The 26280-nt window shown below is 34.7% G+C and overlaps 1 protein-coding gene across 2 annotated transcripts in view; it reads right to left on the reverse strand.

Annotated features, from left to right (window-relative positions):
- The window catches only part of LOC150089688 (Ig-like and fibronectin type-III domain-containing protein 1), a 337470-nt gene that overhangs the window by 158539 nt on the left and 152651 nt on the right, over window positions 1-26280 (reverse strand). For both annotated transcript variants that reach the window (XM_090389599.1, XM_090389600.1), the window contains 4 exons: window positions 22748-22879; window positions 14776-14931; window positions 11389-11555; window positions 5417-5500 (listed from right to left, as the gene is read on the reverse strand). In XM_090389599.1, coding sequence (XP_090245725.1) covers window positions 5417-5500; window positions 11389-11555; window positions 14776-14931; window positions 22748-22879 — 539 coding nt within the window. The remainder of the gene's footprint in view (window positions 1-5416; window positions 5501-11388; window positions 11556-14775; window positions 14932-22747; window positions 22880-26280) is intronic.

The raw sequence follows: 26280 nt of genomic DNA on the forward strand, positions 1-26280 counted from the left end.
TGCCATATTGTTCTAGTTTGTACAGTAGACTTTTATGTGCAACAGTATCAAAAGCCTTTCTGAAATCCAAGTACAGGTAGCCCACATTTTGTGCTGGTCTATTTGTGCTGATTTGCAATAGTGCTGATCACTAACCACAATGGCATTTTTATTTTTATTTATTTATTTATTAATTTTAGCATTTTTTTTTTTTTGAAATTTTTTTATAAATTGAAAGTTTAAAATCGTCGGACAAAATTTATCTGCATCATCCTGTGCTATGTATCATACACTGTTCATGTGATTTAGGACAATCTGAGCCAATCAGCAATTAGCACATCCTTATCAGAGACGAGAAAGATTCCAGCCCTCAAAGTAGCCACTCGCATATGCAGGTGCTAAAGGTCCATGCGGTGAAGCATTCAGTGGATTGTTGTTTACGCTATTTACATGTGTCGGAAATTTATTACGCCAACATTTTTTATTAATTGTGCTATTAATAAATTAAATAATAATAATAGTGATATCCGTGTGCAGTTTTTGCCAATCACGTTATAAAGTTTTTAATTTAATATAATAAAGAGATGCCATGTCTGGTAAAAGAAGTTCATTGAATCCTAGTGCAATATTCGGAGGATGGAATCTGGTGAAAGTCGCCCTGTGTAGGGCTATGAATATGCCTCCATCGACTATTACTACAACTATGGAGAATGGTAATAAAATAAAACAATCAATACAAAGTGGTAGGTAATATTTTTGGTGCCCAAAACCTAACCCTGAAATTTCCGATTGACTCCACTGTATAAATGATTCCATTTGCGCCTATCTCCCCAGGAACCTAACCCCAACGTAAATCGAGGGCTACCTGTATATGATATCAAAATTATTTTTTTGCATCCAATTCTAATCAGATTGGTCAGATAAGACCACTTCTTAACAAATCCATGCTGTGACTAGATATAATTGAGTATAACTGCATTCGAGTCTAGATGATCCTGCATTACTTTATTAACCAGTGACTGCATTATTTTCCCAGGAACAGACATTAAGCTAACAGGTCTGCAATTATTCATGTTGCCTTTTGATCTCCCTTTGTGAATTAGGGATACATTTGGACATCTCCAGTCCATAGAGACCTCCACTGAATCCAAGGATATTCTCATAATTGTGAATAAGGCTTTGCTTACCTCCTTTGCTGCCTTCCTTAATACAATTTAATAGATTTCATTCACCCCAGGCATCTTTTTTATGTTTAGCTTCAACAATTTCTCTTTCACATTCCTTTCAGTTATCACAAAATCATTTAGCTCCTTATTAGAGTTTAATAAACTTCTGGTATCCCTGAACTAGAATTACTCATGTGTGAATGTAGATGCAAAATATCCATTCAGTTTTTTAGCACTCTGAGCAGGGTTCTGTATCACCTGTAATTTATATGCATGCCATGCATGTTTATTCTCTGCCACAATTTTCATCAGTTCATCTAACATCCATTTAGGTCTAAGCCTTGAATAGTATTTCTTAGTTGGTATGAGGAAGCCTAGTAGCTTCTATGATTACTTCCCTGAATGCTTCCCATTTAGAATTTGCAGCTGGTAATATCATCAGTTGGTCCAACTACATAGAATAAGTAATAGTAGTAGTAAGGGCAAATGATGCAAGAAAGCAAGTTTATATAGCATCAGCCAAAAGAAAACAGTTCCTCTGTATCCTCCAAGAATTTGTCTAGTTCTCCCATAAATTTATTCAACCCATCCACTTTCATAACAACAGATGGAAGCCTATTCCAACAATAATCAACCACCCATTGGCTGAGGGCAAACTTCTGCACATCTATCATGCAACCATCCTTCCTTTAAGACTTTAAATACCTTGATCAGCTTTCTCCACAGGTGCTTGATCTCAATACAATGCAATTTGCAGAGCTGAAGCAGTTCTAGGCAAGTGCACCCTTTTGTTCCCTTCACCAATTTGGTTGTCCTTTTCTGCACCCATTCCAGCAGATCTACATTCTTCCTAAAGTGAGGCCTCCAGACCTGTATACAGTATTCAAGATACAAAATGATACAGTATACAAAGGGATAATCACCTCCTTATCCCTGCTAGCAAAGTTAGCATTAGCATAGGCACATGATGCAAGAAAGCAAGCTTATTTAGCATCAGCCAAAAAAAAAAACAAAATCTAATTTCACCCATCCACTTGCTCCAAATGTTTGTCTAGTTCTGCCTTGATGCTATTTAAGCTATCAACTTCTACGACAGATGGAAGTTTGTTCCAGCAATCAACCACATGCTGGCTTAAGGCAAACGTCCACACATTTATCCTACAACTGTCTTTCCTCAATTTGAATTTATGCCCTCTCAGGTGATTATTCTGAGCATGAGGAAGAATCCCATCAGCACTGAGCATGCTCAAACCATTCAAGGCTTTATATACATCAATCAGATCACCTCGCAGATGGCTAGTCTCCAGACACTAATTTGCAAAATTTAAGCCTTTCTTCATAAAAGCAACCCTTTGTTCCATTCACTAATCTTGTTTCCCTTCTCTGTTCTCATTCTAACAGTCGTACATCCTTCTTAAAATGAGGCCTCCAGATCTGTATACATTACTCAAGGTGTGGTCTAACCATTGCCTTATACAAGGGGATAATCACCTCCAAATGTTTGTCTAGTTCCCTGCTAGAAAAATTCCTGTATATCATTGACAAGACATCATGAGCTACTCTTGCAGACCGTCAGCACTCAGAAAACTTCATATCTGCCTGCACAATTACCCCCAGGTACTTTTCATTCTCTACCACTGTCAGTGTAGTAACACACAGTTACTACACTGACAGTGGTAATATGCAGTACTTTACATTTGTCAATGTTAAACTTCAGTTGCCACATCTCAGCCCATCTGCTCAACTTTTCTAGATCCTGTTGCAGCAGTGTACTGTCATTAGTGTCATTAACAGCCCTGCCAACCTTTGTATTGTCTGCAAACTTGGACATTAAGCCTGATATACCATCATCAATATCATTAGTAAATACAGAAAACAACAATGTACCACACTGAACCCTGAGGGACTCCACTAATAACATTAGTCCATGAAGAGCAGTGTCCATTGATTACCACTTTGCAGAACTGAAGCATTTCTAGGTAAGTGCACCCTTTTGTTCCCTTCACCAATTTGGTTGTCCTTTTCTGCACCCATTCCAGCAGATCTACATCCTTCCTAAAGTGAGGCCTCCAGACCTGTACACAGTATTCAAGATGTTGCCTAACCATGACCATATACAAAGGGATAATCACCTCCTTATCTCTGCTAGTAAAGTTTCTGTATATCACTGACAAAACACCATGAGCTGTCCTGGCAGCATGTCTGCACTGCTCACAGAATTCTTTACCTTACTGCACAATTATCCCCAGGTCTTTTTCATTCTCCGCTACCCTGAATGTAGTGCCATACAGTGATAAGTTACTCTGGAGTTACTGCTACCCATGTGCAGTACCTTGTACTTGTCAATGTTATGCTGTAAGAATGTTACAGTAGCTCACCCTGATGATTGTCATTAACCATCCTGCCAACCCTTGTATCATTTCTGTTCACTTGCAGGAAAAGGAATTTTGTTTTTATAAAGTTGATTACAATTGTCTTGACAATTTTAAATTTTTTTTCAGTGGGACCAACTGATGTTGTTAATAAATGCAAATTCGAAATGGGAAGTAACTGTAGAAGCTAATAAACTCTTTATACCAATTAAAAGATACTGTTCAAGTTTTAGACCTAAATATCAGTCAATTCCACAGATGCCTAAGTTATTATAGAGTATCCTGCAATAGAGTACTAAAAGGGGTTAGGAATGCTAAATCAGATTAAGAGAAGGCTTTGACTAAGAATGTAATACAAGTAATGTAAGAAATAAGAATGTAAAAAAGTGTTAATACAAGCAAAGAATCCTTTGCTTGTATTAACACTAGAAGGAAAGGAATGAACTACATTGTCCACATGATAATGGCATAACTATTAATGGATTCCTTTATGGGTTGCTGACAAACTGAGTAAATATTTAGAGATGGGATGCCAGATATATGATAACTGAAAGGAAGGTGGGAGAGAAACTGTTGAAGTTAAAAGTATAATAGGGCACCTGGAGCTGAGATGTAATTTGTCCAATTATATTAAAAGCAGCAAAAGAGGATGTTGTTATAATTATGGTAAGCCATAATTATGGGAATCCATGGATTCAGGAGCAATCCCTAAATATTGGAGATGTGCAAATACTTCTCCTATTTACAAAAAAGGATCAAAGGAAAAGAGAGTAATTACACACATAAAGATTAATAGGTTTGAGTTCTGTGCCAGAAAAAATAATAATGGAATTAATGGCTATAGCCAAGCAGTTAAGTACAAGGGTACAGAGGCATGCATGTTACACTATAAGAAACCACATAACTAATAAATTCAGCAATGTTCTTGTATTCTCTACCTGTGAATACAAGAGATCACATCTGAACATTAAGGGTAGATCACATCTGAACAATCTCATTAGCTACTATGAAGTAGTCACAAAATAACTTGATGTAAAAAACAAATTTGACATCATATTACTTAGATTTCAGTAAAGTATTGTAAAGTATTTAATACTGTTACAAATAAATTACTGTTCTACAAATTGGAGCGGTGTGGAATTAGAGGCAAGTTACTGCTATGGCTAAAGAAATGGTTTGCTGTCAGACGATTGAGAATGGTTATTAATGGCCACTGCCCTTCATGAACTAATATTATTAGTGATAACTGAGGGTTTGGTGTTCAGCTGAATCTCAGGTACTGCATTGGGTTCCTTGTTGTTTCAATATTTATTAATGATATTGACATATCAAGTTTGATATCATAGTTTTTAAAATGCTTAGAAAACATTAATATGAAGAAGTACAACCATGAAAAGTCTGATCCAGAACATAAATCAGCCCTGTTATATTATTTTCTATAGAAAAATGATTTCAGAAATACATGTTTTCATCTGTTCACAATAATTTTACATGTTGACCATGTAACTTGATGTCCCTCGGGCAGTGATTTAAATTTTATAATTCACTGATGTATATATAAATAAGTCATTCAGGGAAATGTATAAAATAAAAATATACTCAGTGGAAAGCATGAAGAGCCTCCAATAGGACACTATTAGTGGTTATACTATGCTAATGGAAAATAAAAAACTCATAGTATAAACAAAAGAAAAATCTTTCAAAGAAAATCTGCATTTCAATTATCCTTAGTGGACTGCAATTTCTTATGTTAATAAAGTTTTTCTAAAGCAAGTTAAGAAAAGGGTGTAGGAGCAAAATGAAAAGCATGCAAATAATTAAATAATTATGGTGCATCAAATCATAGATGCAAATTAAATGTATTTTACTGTAATAGTATACATAAAATAACATACACACCAAAAAAGACTGAGATGACTGTACTGTAGCTGTAACATTTTGTCCATGAAGTCCACTTTCAGAGGGGATCATTTTTTCACCATACTGAAATGACAATAATGGTTTATTAAAATATGATAATTATTCACAGATACAATAATTTATTTAATGCCTACTTATAGTGCCTACTTATATTATTTATTCTGCAGACTTCTCAGGACCAAGATATCAATGAAGAATATTACAACTTTCTGAAAGTGATAAAGCCCAAGAAACCTATAGGTAAAAAGAAATCTAAAGAAGAAAAAATTAGTCAAGAAACACTTGTCGTGATGAACCGAAGACAACAAATGAAGAGCAAGATAAACACTGAAAAGGAGAAAATTGAGTATACTGAGTTATGCAAAGCCATTAGAAAGAGACTCATAGAGGACATAAGAAGATTTAGCACAAGAAAAGTAGAATAAGCACTAAGGGGGAAAAAAAGGACTTAAATCAGCAGCCATGAGTAGTAATACAGAAAGACAAATGATACTGAAACTGAAGAATAGCGATGGTGTACTTATAAATAGCAGAGAAGACATAATTCAAATAGCAGAAGACTATTATATAGAATAATACAAGGAGTGAGGGAATGATGCTAGCAGTGGGGAAGATGGATCGCAAATTAGTAACATATACGACATCCTTCCTGATGAGGTAGAACATGCGTTGAAGAAAATGGGAAGATGAAGTTACTGTAGAGTTGTTAAAATTGGGAGGAAGAGACATGACACAAAACCTGGCAAGACTCTTCACAAAATACATTAGAAAAGGTGTGATGCCTAAGGATGCAATCATAGTTTTGCTGCATAAGAAAGGAGATATATCAGAAATTGGAAATTATAGACCAATTAGCTTGTTATCCCACATCTACAAGTTGTTCACAAGGGTCATTACTACAGATTAGAAAGAATACTTGATGAGAATCAACTGAAAGAGCAAGCTGGCTTTAGGACAGGATTCTCAACTATGGATCACCTTCATGTAATATCACAGCTAATAGAGAAAACAAATGAATATAAAAAACACCATTATAAAAAAAAAAAAAAAAAAATTTTCTGATTTATCTCCTGGCATTTGTGGATTATGAAAAGGCATTTGATTCCATACAGCATAAGGCAATGTTTTGGGCACTGGAAAGACAAGGCATAGATACCCATACACTCTGATTTTGAAGAAAATATATGAGAATGCTACTTCCTTTATTAGACTAGACAAAGACAGTAACAAATTTAAAACTGAGAAAGGAGATTGACAAGGAGACACAATATCTCCGAAGTTGTTTACTGCTGCCCTTGAGGAAGCTTTCAGAAGATTAGACTGGTCACAGAAAGGAGTCAATGTGAATGGAGAGTACCTAAACCATTTACAATTTGCAGATAACATTGTGGTCATAAACCACGATCCCAAAATCTTAATCAGTTATGCAGAGTTAGTAAGGATTTTGGACTAAAGACGAATATAGCTAAAACAAAAGTAATGATGAACAAGTATGCCACAGAAAGGGATATAATGATTGAAGGAGCAGTAATTGAAAAGGTGGAGTCATATCTGGGACAAGTCATTAGCTGTAATAATGACAAATAGCTGGAAGTCAAGAAAAGAATAAACTTTGGATGGATAGCATTCAGGAAATATGGTCACATACTGAGGAGCAATATCCCAATTTGTCTGAAACGTAAAATAACAAACCAATGTATACTCCCCACCATGACTTAGCATTAGCATTAGCATTAGTAGAGGCATATGATGCAAGAAAGCAAGCTTATTCAGCATCAGCCAAAAAAAAAAAAAAAAACCCACTCCCATTTCACCCCTCTGTTCGTTCGATATACCTGTCCAGTTGAGCTTTAAATTTGTTTAGGCTATCAACTTCAACAACAAGTGATGGAAGTTGGTTCCAACAACCAACCACCCGTTGGCCAAATGCAAATTTCCGCACATCTATCCGACATCCGTCCTTCCTCAATTTGAATTTATGCCCTCTGAGGTGATTATTCTGAGCAAGATGAAGAATCCCATTGGCATTGAGCATGCTCAAACCATTCAAAGCCTTATACACCTCTATCAGATCACCTCGCCGGTGCCTAGTCTCCAGACTCTGTAAATTACAAAACTTAAGCCTTTCTTCGTAAGAGCAACCCTTTGTTCCATTCACTAATCTTGTTGCCCTTCTCTGTACCCGTTCCAGCAGCTCTACATCCTTCTTGCAATGAGGCCTCCAGACCTGTATACAGTACTCAAGATGTGGCCTAACCATTGCCTTATACAAGGGAATAATCACCTCCTTATCCCTGCTAGAAAAATTCCTGTATATCATTGACAAGACACCATGAGCTACTCTTGCAGCTCGTCTGCACTGCTCAGAGAACTTCATATCTGCCTGCACAATTACCCCCAGGTCCTTTTCATTCTCCACCACTGTCAGTGTAGTACCGCAGAGTTGATACGTTGCTCTGGAGTTACTGTTTCCCATATGTAGTACTTTACATTTGTCAATGTTAAACTTCATTTGCCACCTCTCAGCCCATCTGTTCAACCTTACCAGATCCTGTTGCAGAAGCATAGCGTCAGTAGTGTCCTTAACAACCCATGGAAGTGAGACTTATGGAAGTGAAACTTGGGCACTCACCAAAAGAATGGAAGAGAAGCTGAGAACTACACAGCGAAGAACTGAACGAATTACATTGGAATCAGACTGTTAGATAAGAAGAGAAACACGTGGATTAGGCAGCAAACTCAAGTAAAGGACATTCTTATCAAAACTAAAGAACTGAAATGGCCTTGGGCAGGACACATAGCTCAAAGACATGATGACAGATGGACTAAGAAAATAACAGAATGGTACCCAAGAGGAACTAGAAGAAAACCTGGAAGACAACGATGGAGATGGACAGGAAATTCATGAAATGGATGGCCATTGCACAAAACAGAAGGAACTGGAAAGTTGCTGGAGAGGCCTTCATCCAGCAGTGGATTGAAAATGGCTCGTGATGATGATGATATAGTGCAAGATTCAAGTTACCCAATTGAAATATTTAATATGATGCTACATAATTTATTTAATGGCTACTTATAATGCACAATTCAAGTTACCCAATGAAACATGACACTATGTCTTGTATGACATAGTGTATGACATCTATGACATCTTGTATGACATCTAATATGACACTATGTCTTACTACTTTAATACCACAACAATAATATATTTTATAATATATTTGAATATTATTGTGTTAACTGTAATAATGTGATAACTATTAACAATAACTAGAGATCACATACATGGCTTAATATCTAAAACACTGCTCTTCATATATTAAACAGTTTCTTTGACTATTATCTTTACTTATAACATTTCTACCATTTTACAATAACTGAAATGATTTTAATACACTGGTTGTTGCAAGGCTCATTTTGAATCCCCTTTTCATTTGCCTTGGCTTCACTCAAAAACCATTCTGTTCACTATGAAGTGCATTCTAAGGTAAATTTTTGGTTCAGAAAGCTTTTATTTCTATTAAAAATTCTCTAAGAAATCTCTAAGGAAAAATTGTGCTACAAAGTTGTCAATATCTTTCATACAGGTTCGCATTAACACCATAGCCAAACCGGCCATGGCTGGGGCCTCACCCAAAGAGGGGCCTCACTTTCAGTGTAAATATTTTATAAAGCAGTGATAAAAATTTCTAATAATAATAAGTTTTTATGTATGACAGAAAAATATGTATCAATGTATGGATGAATAAAACTCTCTAAAAACAAGTTTTTTCTGTCATCCAACCTTATAAATATAAAAACCTATGTAGCATTTATATTTATATGTATGTGTGTAATACATGTATATATATTAAAGGGGCTTCAAATTTAAATATGGCTGGCAGCCTATTTCATCCTTAATGCGACCCCTTTTATGATTTCACATAACTTCCAGCAAGTTAAAATGTAAGATTAAATGTTAAAACCCTTCAAATAAACAACAATAGGCAGCTGTGTATGGGGTCTCTCAGCCAAATGAATATTATTTGAATGATATACAAAAACTTTTTTAAATGTTGGACAAAATATATCAAATTAGGTGGGGCATATGGAGTAAAATGATACATCAAATTAAAGGAAACCTTTTATCTACATGTTTCTTCCTTTTTTATTTATCTCTATTCCTTCAAAATTTTAAGCAATAAGAGGCATTACTTTTCAGACAAACCTCATATAACTTCTAATTTATAGTAGATTTATATAATTTAAGTTTCAGGTCGAACATGTACCTCGAAAAGTCATCACATACAACATTGTATGCAGTCATCAAACTGCATACAACGGTTTAACCAGCCAGGTGCGCATCCAGAATGATTTATCTGAGGAATTTATCATCCAAACTGGAGTCCACCAAGGGGATGTAGCCTCCCCGTTGCTTTTCAACATCGTGGTCGACGCCATTATGAGGCGAGCATTCAGAAACAGACGGGGCATACAATATGACAAGGATCACTATGTGACTGACCTGATGTTTGCCGATGATAGTGCTATCTTTGCTGGTAACGACTCTGAAGCCACGGACATCCTCTACGACATTGCCCGCATTGCCCGGCCATACGGTTTGAAGATCAATGCTGATAAGACAAAGGCCCTGACAACAAATGGGTCGCAAGCCACCATCTATCTCGAAGGCATCCAGATCGAGCAAGTGCAGGACTTTAAATACCTTGGGTCGCTGGTCCAGGAGAAGAAAGTTGCATCCACTATGGAAATCCACAGCAGAATTGGACAGGCAGCCACTGCGTTCGCCTCGCTCAAATGGTGTCTATGGAAGAGGACCAACATTTCCTCAAAGACTAAAATCCGACTCTTCCGGACTTTGATCCTGCCCATTCTCCTTTACGGATCAGAAACATGGATTTGTCTCAAGCTAGATTTAAACAAACTTGAGGTATTCCAAATGCGATGCCTGCGGCAGATTTTGGGCATCTCACTTCATGACCGCATCACTAATGATACCATCCGCACCAGATGCCAACAGCAACCAACCATTGCCGACCAAATCCAGAAGCGAAGGCTTAGATGGTTTGGCCACGTATGTAGAATGGGCACGAACAGAATACCATCCACACTCCTTTGGAGACAACGGCCCACCCAATGGAGCATCCAACGGACCGCGCCTAGGAAAACATGGGCCAAGCAAGTGGAATGACTTGAAGAGCCGACGTCTCGACCTTAACCAGGCCAGGACTGACGCCATGGATCGTAAAGTATGGAAGAACATCACAGAGCAAGTCCGAAACCCTGCGGCACCTACAGTAGCATACTGGTTGCGTGGCCAACCGCCTCTCCCAGCTGCCAGCTAAGGACCAAGAAGAAGAAGAAGAAGAAGTTTCAGGAAGAGCTGTGCTTTCAAAGGTTATGAATGAGGCTACAAGTGACAGGGAGCCCACATTTAGAACTTTTTAGTCACAGAGTTATCCTGATATTTTCTGAATATTATACTGATTGGTTTGATGACATTAGATTTCATGGCACTGTCTGTGACTGGATCTTTTAAATTGTGACTGTTGATATAAAGCAGAATTCAACAATAGATTTAACATTTTTCTGACAGTTTTCCTTTATTTATATTAATGTTATTCTCAATTTTTATTAAATTAATTGTCTTAACAAATTCAGATTTTTTTTTAGTATATTAAAAAAATTTTCTTTTCAAGGAATTAGTATAAGTGAATGTTTATATTAAGGTCAATAATAATCATAACCCAAGAACACACAAAATTACTAATATTGATCATTTTATTGGTAATTTTTAATTAATTGACAATAAAATGTACTCTTAAAATTGGCTGCTCATTTAGTGCTGTAACAAACTGTATAGAAAATCTAAATTGATAATTTCCACATGTTAAAAAAAACATATGAACTATCTAATCAAAAAAAAATAATCAAGCAACTATTTTTACCATGATACTATCCCATGGATCAAGACTACTAAGTTCTTGCAATTGTGTCACATTAATCTGGTAGTGTGTGACAGAAACTGACTGATGAGGCGATCGCCACATTATTTTTATCTCTGTAGGAGATACAGGATCCACAGTTACTTTTGTTGGAGGCCCAGGAAGTAACTCTAAATAAAAATCCACATAAAACAATGGTCATTTATAATAAAAATTAAAACACATAATAAAATATATATTTATATGTTATGAATACAAATACTTAAATAAGGAATATAAATTATACAGGTAAAATAATCATAAATAATTCTTGAGGAAAAATTATTTTGAAAAATATTCTAATTTCAGACAATGTTCTGAAGATGTTCTCACTCTCTAAGAAATATTCTCTACTTGCATTACTAGGTAAAACAATTCTTTACATATTACATATAATTATAGTTTATAGTTACAATTTATAATATATGTTGAAGATTTATGCAGATAAGTCTCAATGAACTAACTATAGAATGCTTAAATAAATTTAGGAAAGTTGTTACTGACTGATCCTGAATGTGTATTCATTTCTGGCTCTAAGGTTATGTCTTTTGTTTTTCAAAGGAGTGCTGACATTTCACCCACACTGAGCCTTGGTCTATGGATTAAGACTGAATTTTGTTTTTCTGTTAACTTGTATTCTCTGAAAATCTTAGAACTGATATTCCAGAGCTCACAGTAGTAATATTATGCTTGATGTGAGAATTTCAAGGATATGGAGAAGAAAATTGAAACAGAGAAGAATAGTGGATACAATAATGGAGAAGAACATTTCCTTTTCTTTTTACTGTTCTACAACCTTCCTTCTATTTCTCATGAGCCATTAGTTTCACAAATGCATATTGAGAAACTATTATCTTCCTAATTAAATTTTTGACTTCACAAAGTTTTTAGTATCTTTTCTGGCTGCTTTGTTCATTGCTTATATTCCTTTTCTATGCTAAGTTGTGCATATCACAAATTAAATTTTTTGCTTTCATTACAATTTTTGGTAAAACTTTAGAACAGGGTCCCCCTTGCAAACTGACATGCCTAACCTGCTATGATTAGTGTTAGTTAGGGTATTATCTCCCTTGCCACTGTTTTAAAATCAGGAACTCGTTTTCCTATTTTAAAACAGCTGGAAAGGGGATAAACACCCTAAGACTGAGGCAGTCTGGAGAGGGGAACCTTATTCTAAAGATCAGCCCAATTTTTTTTTCTCACCAGAGGTTGTTTTTCTGTGCTATATATTCCAATGTCTTTGGTTTTACTTTCTTTTATGCATCTTTCTTCTGGAAAAAGTTCTTTTTCTTTCACTGTTTTTTGCATTCTCTGCAGAGTCTACTGTAAACTAAATGCCTATCACATGATTTTGCTCCTCTTTTTACTTTCATTTTGGCTTTAATTTCTTCCCTGGTCCATGAAGTTCCTTCCCTTTTATTTTACTTTTATGCATTTTCTCCCTTTTCTTATTTCTTTCACTTTTTATATTTTAATTATATATATATATATTTCCCAACCACTTTCATTGCTTACCAATGCAAAGTAAAAAAAATTAAAATTAAAACCAAAAAAAAAAACATTATGGGAAATTAACATGGATGCAGGAACAAGCTGTATTTTATACATGAACATGGAACCACAAAGAATTTCTTATGGTATTATAATTCTTCAATTATAATAACCAAAGATACAGATTGCAACTGGACACCATACTGGAGGAATATCAAAATTCACACTAATATAATTCCAACATATATTTTAATTTAACTTTTTTTTTTTTTAATTTTTGGGCGTTAGAATACAGCAGCAAAACTTGCTTAATTTGAAGTTCAAAGGACCAAAATATGTCCATTTCAAGTTAAATGGATTTAAAGGATCAGAACAAGTTGGCATTAATTAATCAAGAGAAATTTTTAGCCAGATACTTTTACAACAGAAATATTTTGTAATTTTTCTTCTAACATTACTTGAGGCTTTCAGCCAAAAAACATAAGTATACATATTACACACACTGATCAATATGAGAAAGATAACAATTGTCCGTAAAGAAATTCAATAAATTTCTCTCATGTGATAACTAGATTGTTAAGTTTCACTATCACCACCATTAGTAATGATACAGCTCAATTTATACAAGCTGTACATTAATGCATTAAAATATTACATTGTTTATTATGTATAATTGTATGTGTGTGTGTGTGTGTGTGTGTGTGTGTGTGTGTGTGTGTGTGTGTGTGTGTGTGTGTGTGTGTGCGCACACACGCACAGGAATTACTTGTGGGCCCTGGGTTTCTGTACAAAACTTATATGGGGTGTTTTTGTAATAGTGATTTTTTAATTTTTTATTTTTTCAAATTTTACAGTAACCTCTAAGAAATAATTAAATTTAAAAATACTTAATTTAATTTATAAGCTATTAAGGTAAAAATAAAATATTTTCATATTATATAAATTATGAAGTCTGTGTTTATGTTATTATTAAAGATATTTATATCATGTAAATTATTTGCATATTTTTTTTTTATCTTTATAAATATTAATTTCTGAAAAATGATCAGTGTACCTATGTAGCATAAGATTTGGATTTGGATTTTATTGGCGCATTAGCAACTAAGGCTATAATGCGCCAAGACCAGGTAATATATAAAAATTTAACATCTCAGTGACCTATGTAGCATAAGAACAGTAAACTGTGGTAAAGAATAAAAAAGTATTTTAAAATATTACACATTTTAGTATTTATAATATCATTTTAGTAAAAGATACAATACAATAATAATGACTTGTTATTCTTTATAATGATTTTAATATTTTATAAAACGTAGAGCTACTGTGACCCTATGTATTGCCAATAAGTGAAATCAAATTTTCTGCTCCAAAATATTTGGATTAAAAAATAAAATAAGGCGTAAATAATTATTATTAATTTATTGAAAAAGAAAAGAATTACAATATACCTCACATATAATATAATGAAACAACAAACAAAAATATTCTGAAATTCTGGAAATAAACTTTAAATTCTAAATCACAGTAAAAGAGTGCATTTTTATCCCATGGGAAAAATAAATTAAAACAGGAAAAAAATTTCCCATTTTAATTTCTTCATCATATTTTAACCAAATGTACTACTGTACAAATAGGGATTTTATAAATTAAAAATATGATGTTCTACATGCTTTAATATGAACATAACAACAAAATAATACAAAGATATCTATTAAATGAAAGTATGGTGTTCAGAAACTATATACACCTATAGTAAACAAGAGAGAGACAAACTCTTGCATGTGTGGAGGTATAAATTAATTTATTTCTGGTTGAGTCATTGTTTTACTATCCATTATAAAAGCTATATAGCCAACTTACCAATTCCTTCAGATATGCATGCAAGAGTGGGTGTAGTATGTTCCATACATGAATAATGCTGCAAAACTGTTGATAAACCATAGTCTCCAACACAAACAGAGCGGCACACTTTTGGGATGTTCTGTTTTATACAACAAGGCAAATGATTCCTTTCATCTTGTAATTAAAAGAAACAGGGCAAAGAAATAAGGGAAGATTAGAAAAATTATTTAATATTTGAATAACATAATGAATATGGCTAAAAAAGCACAAATACAATTAGTGTTCATTTTTGTATTTATCTTAGCTGCCTTTCTATACATGTTTGTATCATTCTTTCATATAAAAGAAAATGCAATGTTAAAAATGTTGTTAATATTATGTGGCATATCATTATTACAATTCATAAGAGAGAGAGAGAGAGAGGCAGCATGCTAATATTCTAATATTTATGTTATGTACATATTTTACCATATTTTTCCTCTGAAAAACACTAAGTAAATGCAACTAATTAGGAAATCCATGTGTATGTGTGTGTGTGCATATGCATAGACACACTTCACTAAAAAAGAGTTTATTATGATGAACTGATATATCTGTATAAACTCATATCTATACCCTGCGTAGTTATCTGTGCAAGCATGTAGTCATGGAGACAATTTTCACTTTATGCAGGCTGAAAATCCTACAATAACTCACAGGGAGGAACCCTCTATTTTCACTGCCCTGATAATGGCTAACTACAGCCTTGACTGAAAAGGATTTTAGAAATTCTTCCGGTAATCAATCAAAATTGGACCAAGATCTGTCCAAACAAATGTCATATGTCGATGTATTGTGCTCACTAAGCTAACATGAATGACAAACCCAACAGGCAGTAATGATGGCCTTTCTATATGACTGTATGACCCAACAGAATACAAGGAGGGTTTAAAAAGATTGTGACTTAAGTATGAAAGGGTAGTGGTACAGGGTTAAAAATTTCTGTACTTAATGGAGTAATAGCATTTCAAATAGTAACCCATCAAATTTAATACAGTTTCAATAACGTCATTTTTTAATTAGAGGTCCTGAAGTCAACAAAGTTGTGTGAACGAGCAAAGATGGACAAAATCAGTCACCATGCAGTCATTCAATACATCCTCATGAAATGCCAAAGGCACTTCATGAGGATATGGTTACAATGGGGAGGATGCCTTTCTTGTTCCATGGTTAAGAAGTGGGCATCACAATTTAAACAAGGGAGGAAGAACCTGGAAGATGACCCATGCAATGGAAGACCTGCAATGCCCATCACTCCAGAAGTTGTTGACAATAGTGTGCAAGATCTGGTGATCAGAGTGGCAGTTCAGTACATTTCCAGCATCTTGGACATCTCATATGAATGTGCATACCACATAATAACAGAAGTTCTTGCTATGATAATGGTGTCAGCATAATGGTCCCAAAGTTTTTGACAGCAAATCAGAAAAATAAAAGAGTGGTCAAGTCATTTTGCATAATTTTCAAGCAAATCCAGCAAATTTATCTGCAAATGAGTTATGGGTCTATCACTTTCAGCCAGAGACAAAGGAGTAGTCCAATGGAAACACAGCTCTTCTACCTCTCTAAATTAAGCCAAGCCAATTCCATCTGCTAGCAAGGTGACAACAGCATTGGTTTTCTGGGATGCTGATTGAGTGTTGCTAGTGGATTACCTTCAGAAAGGCTAATGTCACAGGGGCATATTATGCGGACACTGTGAGATATTTTCATGAAAACATCACAGACAAATGCCAAGGAAAACTCAGCAGAGAAGTCTTGTTCCACCAGGACAACATGCCTGCACATAAATCTATCACTGTCATGGCTGCACTGCATGAGTGCAGCTTTGAAATCGTGGACCGTCCCCCATATTCACCAGGTCTAGCACCATTCGACTTTCACCTATTTCTTAATTTGAAAAAAAATACCTGGCTGGCATCCATTTTCTCACCAACAGTGAAGTTACTGCTGCAGTGGATGCATTCCTGGAGTCCCAAGAAAAAACTTTCTTCACAATGCACTGTAGATTCAGTGGTATAAAGACGTTCACTCAAAACGAAACTACGTTGAAAAGTAACATGCCACAGGGACATATTATGCAGATGTTGTGAGATATTTTCATGAAAACATCAAAGACAAATGCCAAGGAAAACTCAGCAGAGGAATCTTGTTCCACCAATTGTGAATCATTTTTTTTTTAGCATTAGCATTAGTTGAGGCATATGATGCAAGAAAGCAAGCTTATAGAGCATCAGCCAAAAAAAAAAAAACACGTTCCATTTCACCCATCTGGTCACTCCAAATGTTTGTCTAGTTCAGTCTTAAATTTATTTAAGCTATCAACTTCCACAACAACAGATGGAAATCTGTTCCAGCAATCAACTACCTGCTGGCTAAAGGCAAACTTCCGCACATCTATTCTACAACTGTCTTTCCTCAATTTGAATCTATGCCCCCTCAGGTTCTTAATCTGAGCAAGTGGAAGTATCCCATCAGCACTGAGCCTGCTCAAACCATTCAAGGCCTTGTACACCTCAATCAGATCATCTAATAGGTGCCTACTCTCCAGCTGCTGAAACTTGCAGAATTTAAACCTCTCTTGGTAAGAGAACCCATTTGTTCCTCTCACCAATTTTGTTGTCCTTCTCTGTACTCATAATAGCAACTCTACATTCTTCCTAAAATGAGGTCTCCAGACCTGTATGCAGTACTCTAGTTGTGGCCTGACCATTGCCTTATACAAAAGGTATAATCACCTCCTTGTCTTTACTAGCAAAATTCCTATATATCATTGACAAAACTCCATGACCTGCTCTGGCAGCCTGTCTGCAGTGCTCAGAGAACTTCATATCTGACTGCACAATTACCCCCATATCTTTTTCATTCTCCACCTCCCTAGAGTGCAGTACCACATAGTTGGCACATTTTTCTTGGGTTACTGCTACAAATATGCAGTACTTTGCATTTGTCAATATTAAACTTCAGTTGCCACTTCTCAGTTCATCTGCCTAATTTTTCTAGATCCTGTTGCAGTAGCATACTGTCTTTACTATCATTAACAATCCTGCCAACCTTTGTATCATCTGCAAACTTGGACATTTAAGTCTGACATACCTTCATCAATATCATTGATAAATGCACAAAACAAAAATGGGGCCAGCACCGAACCCTGGGGAACTTTTGTAGATATAAGACAGAACTGAGTTTTAGAAGGATTGAAATTAACTAAGTTATCTTTGTCCCATAAGAGGTAAAATCATGATATTGATAATATTTAACTACCTTAGAAAACAATAGATATTTTCCATATGTGGTCACCATGAATAAAAGCATTCACATCCAAACATTCACAAATATCAACAACAAAGACATGACCCATAGAATTTTAGGCACAATTCTTGCAAGGGTCATAGGTGCAGCACTGCTTCAGACATCTTGTATTCTGCTAGGTGCAGAGCAGTTTTTCCAATATTCAACCAGACTGATATGATGATGAATTAGTATCACTGATACAATATATATATTTTTTTTCTGTCTTTTTGGCACTTTCAACAATGTCAAATGTATTCCCATAACTTTGTTTATATGTTTAATGATGCTTAAAGAATTACAAATTTCTTCCACCAACTATAAAACCTATTCACAGTTTTGCTGATGATAGAGTACTGCATTCCATCTTTCAGTTCGAGACATCTTGCCTGCACAAACAGCTTCATATTCTCAAATATCAACCACCATTTCCTGAAATACTGATTTCCAGGTAATTATTCAATAGGGCAAAGCTAACTTAGTTAATTTCAATCCTTCTAAACCTCAGTACTGTCTTATATCTCATAAAAAGGAGTCTATTGCTCCTATGCTTATCTTTGATGACTGATCTCTAGACAAGATCACATATCTCTATCAGAGCTTACTCCAACCTAATCGCTCTCTTGACATAAGACATCATAATATTGCTTCCTCTGCATCTAAAAAACTGGATTTTATTTTTTGCTCTTGGAAAAAAAAGAATATCTAGTTCCAAACAGCTATTCATGTGTAAAAATCTCAAATCTGCTCTTAAATCATGGAATATTATTCCCACATCTGAGGTGGTGCACCCTAAACCTCTTCCAGGCTTTTAGACTCCATTCAAAAGAAGGCAAACAGGTTAATTAATGGCTGTCTCTTACAAAGTCTCTCTCTCTCTCTCTCTCTCTCTCTCTCTCTCTCTCTCTCTCTCTCTCTCTCTCTCTCTCTCATCTGTTTCAGATGTTCTGTTTCTGTTGCATGCTTTTTCTATAGATACCTATAGGCATTGTTCTTCTGAATTGGTATCTCTAATTCCCCCACTCTCCTCCAAACCACATGCCACAATCAATCAGCATCCATTTATTGTCCAACTTCAAACTCACAGAATCAACTTTTCTTCTTTCTCAATTATCTTTTCCACTTCTGTTGTTTGCAACAACCTTCCTTCAAATGTATTTCTTAAAAACTACAATCTACAGAAATTTCAGTTTAATGTCAACAAGTATTTTCAGCATTCTCAACCTTCAACCCATAAAAAAAGTAAACTGCAGTCATTATAAACCCACTGCAGGATGGAAGCCTCCTCAACAATTCATGCTGAGGGAAACCCATGTACAGCACTAAGTACTGTAGGTTCTAATAACTTTCGTGTTTAGAGTTTTCATAAAAAATTATATATAAATAAAATAACCTGTTATTTTACAAATATCATTCAACTTGAATATATTCATATTGTATACGAAGTTAGCGGGTGGCCTCTAACAACAATTTTATCTTCTGATAAAACATGGAAATTAAGTTGTTTGATGTGAACTGTCATACAGTATATGAAGTTACACCTTCAAACTTATAACACTATTTCGCCTTTTCAGCAATTTGAAAAGTTGTGATTTTATGCTCACCAGGGTTTAAACTTCTTGATAAATTGAATGATCTTAATCCTTACAGACGAATAAACTTAGCATATAAAACTATAATTTTTAGGTTATAATTAATTATTTAAACCAATTTTATTTCCATATATAACACAAATTATGTCCCAAAATTTATAGGACTAATTTAAATAATTTTCGATAAATTTCTTATAAAATCATAAAATACACTCAATTTCAAACTTCTGACAATTTCATCCTGGTTGTGCGTGCAACATGCTTCCTTGATTATGCTTACACATAAAGGAAGGTTAAGAAATTACATTAGATTTTGCTTTAAGCTGAATAAAAGCAAGGATGCAACAGAGGTTGTATTTCACTTATATTCAAAATGAAAAGAAGTAAGAAACTACTTTAAAAGAGCCCAATTCTTTTAGGTGCATTTGCAAATACATAAATTATCTACTGGCTTTAACACATCAATCTAACCATACATCCACATGTAAAAACTTGAATCTCAATCAACTAATTTTCATGAAATTTTATATTTAGCCATTCTAAAAACTTTTGTTAAGCCATTTAAAATTTTATTAAAATCAGAAATCTGACTTTTTTTTTTCCATACATATTGCACTATCCATATATACTGTAATTAATCAAAGTGCTGGAAATTGTGTGTGTGTGTAGCAGTACATGGAATGCAAGAATAAATGAGTAATAATGGCATTAAAAAACAAAATAAATATTATTAGTTGTGCCTGCTTTGATTAACTTAAATTGCCTGCCTGCTTTGATTAACTTAAATTGCCTGCCTGCTTTGGTTAACTGTGACTGTAGTTAATATATTCCAATTTTTTTTTAAAATTCAGGAAAAAATAAGTAAAATATATTACATTGTGAGATACTTGCAGTGAAGTTAAACTATTTTTTTTTTTAATTGACAGTTGGGAAGACAGAAGATGATACCTGTTGACATTAGACTTGTATTTCTGTAGATTGTAATTTTCAGGAAATACATGTGGAGGAAAGGGGGGAAAAAAAAAAGTTGGTTGTGTGAATTTGAAGTTGGATAGTAAGTAGATGTTGACTGGTTGTGGCACATGTTTGGGCTGATTTAGAAGAGAGAAGAGGAATTATAGAAGCCAATTCAGAAGACTAGTCCCTGTGGACGTATCTATAGAAAAGGCATGCAGCAGAAACAAAATGTCTGCGAGACAGACTGGAGAGATTTTGTAAGAGACAAGTCATTAATTAATCTGACTGTGCTCTTTTAAATGGAGTCTAGAAGCCTGAGAGAGGTTTTGGGGACACCATCGCAGAATTGTGGGAACAATATCCTATAGTAGGGAGGATTTCAGATTTGTACAGAGCGAGTAGTTGTTTAAAAGACAAGTAATGATGAGAGTGAAAGAGAAAACCCAGTTTTTTAGATGCAAATAAAGCAATATTTGTGGTAGTAGTAATAGTAGAAATAGTAATGGAAAATGATGGAAGAAAGCAAGCTTATATAGCACCAGCCAAAAAAAAAAAAAAAAAAAAGAATTTGTCTAGTTCTCCCTTGAATTTATTCAACCCATCCACTTCCACAATATCAGGTGGAAGCCTGTTCCAACAATCAACCACCCGCTGGCTGAAGGCAAACTTCCACACATCTATCGTGCAACAATCCTTCCTGAACTTGAATTTATGTCTCCTCGTGTGTAATCTCAGCAAGTGGAAGAGACTAGTGTGCTAATGCAAGGGAGAGATTAGAAAGGTAATCCCTAATAAAGATATGTGAACTTGTCTAGAAATCTGAGAGTCATTGAAGATAAGCACAGGAAGAGTACAATCCCGTTTGTAAGACAGAATTGAGTTTTAGAAGGACTGAAATTAACTAAGTTATCTTTGTCCCATTATAAAATTACCTGGAGATCAGCATTCAAGGAATTGGTCAAGAAGCTGAAGCTGTTTGTACAGGGATAGGTTTCTCAAACTGGGAGGTTGAATGCAAAACTATGGATAGGATTTCCAGCAAATGGAAGAAAATCATTAATACACAATAGGGTGGAAAAACTGAACCATGGGAAATACCAGCATTAATTGAAAAGTTAGAAGATAGAGCTTCATCTACCCTCACTAGAAGAGAGTGGTCAGAGAAAACTGGATACCCAATTGCAAAAGACAATCAGCATCTTAGGATGAAGCTCATTAAGAGGACCTTTATGCCAAATATGATCAAAAGCCTTAGAAATGTCAAGAGCAACTGCTTGAATTTTGCCAAAGTTTTCCATTGAATTTGTTCACAGCTGGGTAACACAGCCAAAATATTACCAGTGGATTGGCACTGAAATTTTACCAATCCACTGGTAACATTTCAGTGCAAAGGATTTCTCCATTAGTTTTGGAAACAGTAGAGGTAAGCGCAATGGGACAATACTTGAATGGGGGGATTTTTTTTTTTTTAGGAACTGGATGGATGTGAGCAAATTTCCAAGCAGAAGTAGTGGAATAAAAAAGTGTACAAAGGCTGATGGTCACCTCCAGCATAATAGGTGCAGCATTTCAGGACTTGCACACAAGGTTACATCCAGAGTTACTAATAGTCCCACCATAATGAAGGTGCAATGGCTGTCCCAGAACAACTGACATCATCAAATTTCAGTCCACTTAACTCACATGTGTCACCTGAATATCAGTTCCATCAGTGTTTTAGACTCCCAGGTAGTCATCCTCAGGCATGATAAGCCCTAGCTTATCATTCCTAAGAGAATGTCTATGACAATCCCCAAGAACCAAATTTAATTAGTTAATTAGTAATCAGTTATTTACTTTTCACCTAAATCAAACACAAAATGAAAAAATTTAATTGATTTAATTAAAACAATCAATGCACCTTAAATGTAATACAATGTATACCCCTTAATTTTTTTTTTTTTAAATCAGCATTGATTTAAAAAAACTAAGACATTTCTTGCATTTCTCTCCATGAAAGAATGAAAAATTTTGCTTTCTTTAAAATAAATTAACACAAATATTTCATTAATTGTATGGATTCTCCAACTTCATTTTCTTATGGTATTGTAGAAATGAAAGATTATATTTACCAGTTAAACACCGTGTTATTGCAGGAAGATAGTTCATACACTGCCATGGATTTGGATGACCTCCCATAACAACAGATCGAAGACTGCAAAAATCTTGGCATGTAGAGGGAACACCAAAACGTGAACAGCAACCTTAGAGTGGAAAAATGGGTTGAAAAAAAATAGAAATTATTAGCATTTGTTAAAATAACTGTACCAAATTAGAAAAGTCCCTACTTTATTTGTTTGCTTGTTGCAATTTTTTTAGGTATGTTCACAAATTAAAAAACACCTATAACCACATCCATCTATTCACCTCCATGTATCTAACTCTAAGTATATAGATTTTCACTAAATTTTATATTTGGATCTTTTAAAGATTTGTTTCCAAAAAATAATTACAATTATACAAAATAGAAATCTGGCAATTTTTTCTTTCATAAATATCTAAAGTTAGCTAATATATATAAATGTTGTTTGTTGGATTTATTGGTGCAAGGGCTACTAAAGCCATAATGCACAATATATATAAATGTAAATATGTTGTTTCTTAAGGAAACACTGTACTGACATCAAATTTTCAGTATATATTATTGCTCAATGGAAAGGTTTCAGGTCTAATTCTAATTCCAAAGCTTTCTTCCCCACGCTTCACCAGCTCAACCTAAACAAAACTATATAAACAAAAATATGTTTTGATAATTCAGGAATTACTCTAAAAGGAAAAGTAGGATCATGGAACTGACATCTAATTTTCATCATATTAGTATATTATTATTATTATTATTATTACTAGCCATATAGTGCAAGGAAGCCTGAGGCTTATGCTGCACCAGCCAAAAAGAAAATTTCCGAGTTACCCAGAGAGAGAGAGATGTTGTTGTTGTTATTTTGGTTTTTAGGAGCATTAGCAACTAAGGCCATATTGCTCCGGGATATGCGGTGGTCATTCCCTGACCTTTCCGCATCCTCCGTATTTGGTGGTCACGGGCTCGAACCCCGGTCTAATCAAAAAGCGTGCGCTACGCACTGCTGCTCCTGCCCACCTGGCTATGGAGGCGCTAGAGAGAGAGAGAGAGAGAGAGAGACGTAGAAGAGAATCACCAAGAAACAGAAGAATGGTGATATCTAGCTCAGGACCCTGGGTGTGCCAAGCCCATACTCACCAGATGTGAGCCCCTGGAACATTAGCCATATAGTGCAAGGAAGCCACAGGCTTTTGCTACATAAGCCAAAAAAATAATAATAATAATAATATATATATAAATAAAGTAAAAATGATAAAAACTAAAAACTAAAATAACAATAGAAATAAAATTTTAAAAATATAAAAAAATAAAATGAACTATCTATGTGTTTCCCTCCTCCCATCAGTAACTATCAATAGTAAAGTTCAGCTGATCTTTGAATTTCAGATTGCACCAATTGTTTCTTTTTGTTCAAGAAACCCAATGCCTTTCTTTCTTTGGACACAGTATTCCAAATGAGATCTTATTATTTGCTTTATACAGTGGGATTATGGCTTCCTATCTCTACAAGCAAAAGCTTGGTAAATCATTGATAGGATACCATGAGTTTTCCTGGTCACCTGAATGCACTGCTCCGACAATTTCATATCCACCTGTATTAACTCCAAAACCCTTCTCTTCTCTCCTGTTTTTGATTCAGCTTCACCAAGTGTATAAGTTATTTTGGGGTTGCTATTCTCAAGCATAAGACCTTGCATTGTACTGCATTAAAACAGTTTCCACTTTACTGTCTATCCTTGAAGCCTATCCAAGCCATCCTGAAAAGGTGCTGCCTAGCACTGATCATTACCTACCCTCCCAATCTTCACATCATCTGAATTTTGACATCACACACTCTATTCCTTTGTCAATATCATTTATAAAAATCAGAAACAGCACTAAACCCAGAACCTATCCTTGAAGGACCCCACTATAGAGTTAGAGCAACCCTCAACTTCACCCTGCAGCCACCATGCAATCCATCTCAGAATATTACCCATGATCCAAACAAGTGCCAGCTTATACAATAACCCCTTGTGAGGGACTGAGTCAAATGTTTTGCTAAAATCCAAATAAACAATGTCAAAATTATTTTCTACATCTATGATATTCTCTTAACAAGGCCATTATCCTTCAGAATTCCATTTCTATCTAAATGTTCCTGTATGCACTCTTTATCATTGCTTTCATAATTTTTTCCTAAAACTTAAATCAGCCTAATCCAATTTGATCTGAGAACCACTTTATTATTGCTGATACACACTCTCTCTCTCTCTCTCTCTCTCTCTCTCTCTCTCTCTCTCTCTCTCTCTCTCTCTCTCTCATAAAATTACTGGGTATACACCATCAACTCCTGGGCTTTGCTCAAAAGTTTTTCTAATAAACACTCAGCTGTAATTTTAATATCACCAATTTCATACTGCTCACCGTCGTTCATATAGCCTCTTCTCACTATAAGAGATCTTTCTTCTTTAAATATCAAAGCAAAATACTTGTTCAGTTCATCAGCAACATCAATCGGATTACACAGGCTTTTCCATACCCATTAGTAAAGGACCTTATCTGATTCATTTTCTTTTTTTCATTTTTGTATTTGTATACATGAAAAACTCTTTGTCTGGTATTATTACAGATCAACTTGCAGCTGTATAAGCTACAGTACTTATCATCACCCTGTTACTTTCCCAGTCTTTTTTTTTTTTGCTCTATTAGACTGGCCAGCTCTCACTTCATCCATTTGCATCCTTCTTATGATATATTTTCTAATCTATATATGCTTCGTGGCCTCTGTGATTATTGCTTTAAACAGTGGCGTATATAGGTATCATCATAAGAGGGGGGCATGGCGACCATGTTTTTGAGTTGTTTTTTTTTATTTGTATCCTTTGCCATTATCCACACACACTCTTTACTTACTTCTGGGCAACTTAACAGAGCTACACATTTTTTTTTTTTTAAACATAATAAACATTGATAGGTGGTGTCCATATTCATCTCATGTTCAAAACTGAAGTTCTTATACAGATAAACAGTTTCACTCAACAAGCTTTCTCCCAGGCCATTTCTGGCCTTTATGTACATGTAGAGGATAACCTCCATGATTGTAGTTTCTGATATTATGAGTCATGATCCTGCTATGATATTTAAAGATGCACTGCCAGAGAAAATTTCCCTGTTGAAAAAGAAGGTAACTGCCATTGAAAGCTCTAGTGATTTTAAATTTAATGTTTTCAACTCTGTTATATTGTTTTATCATATACTGTATTTTATTTTATATAAAATCCAGTTATTATAAGTTAACACTTATAATCAGTTATTGTAAGTATATTTAGTAAATACAATGAGTGCCACTTATTGTGACCATGTTTTGTTTATGAAAATTTATAACATTAAGCAGCTTAACATTAAATGGAAGGAATTTTTTTTTCATGAAATATAAAAAGTTGTTTATCTTACCAATCTTTATTGATATATATAATACTCTACAGTACAGGATATATAATACTCTATATGCATAACTATAATATAAACACATATCAACTGACA

Source organism: Mastigoproctus giganteus, chromosome 2 (genome assembly GCF_048544385.1).
Source record: "Mastigoproctus giganteus isolate SK-2022 chromosome 2, ASM4854438v1, whole genome shotgun sequence".
Lineage (NCBI taxonomy): Eukaryota > Metazoa > Arthropoda > Arachnida > Uropygi > Thelyphonidae > Mastigoproctus > Mastigoproctus giganteus.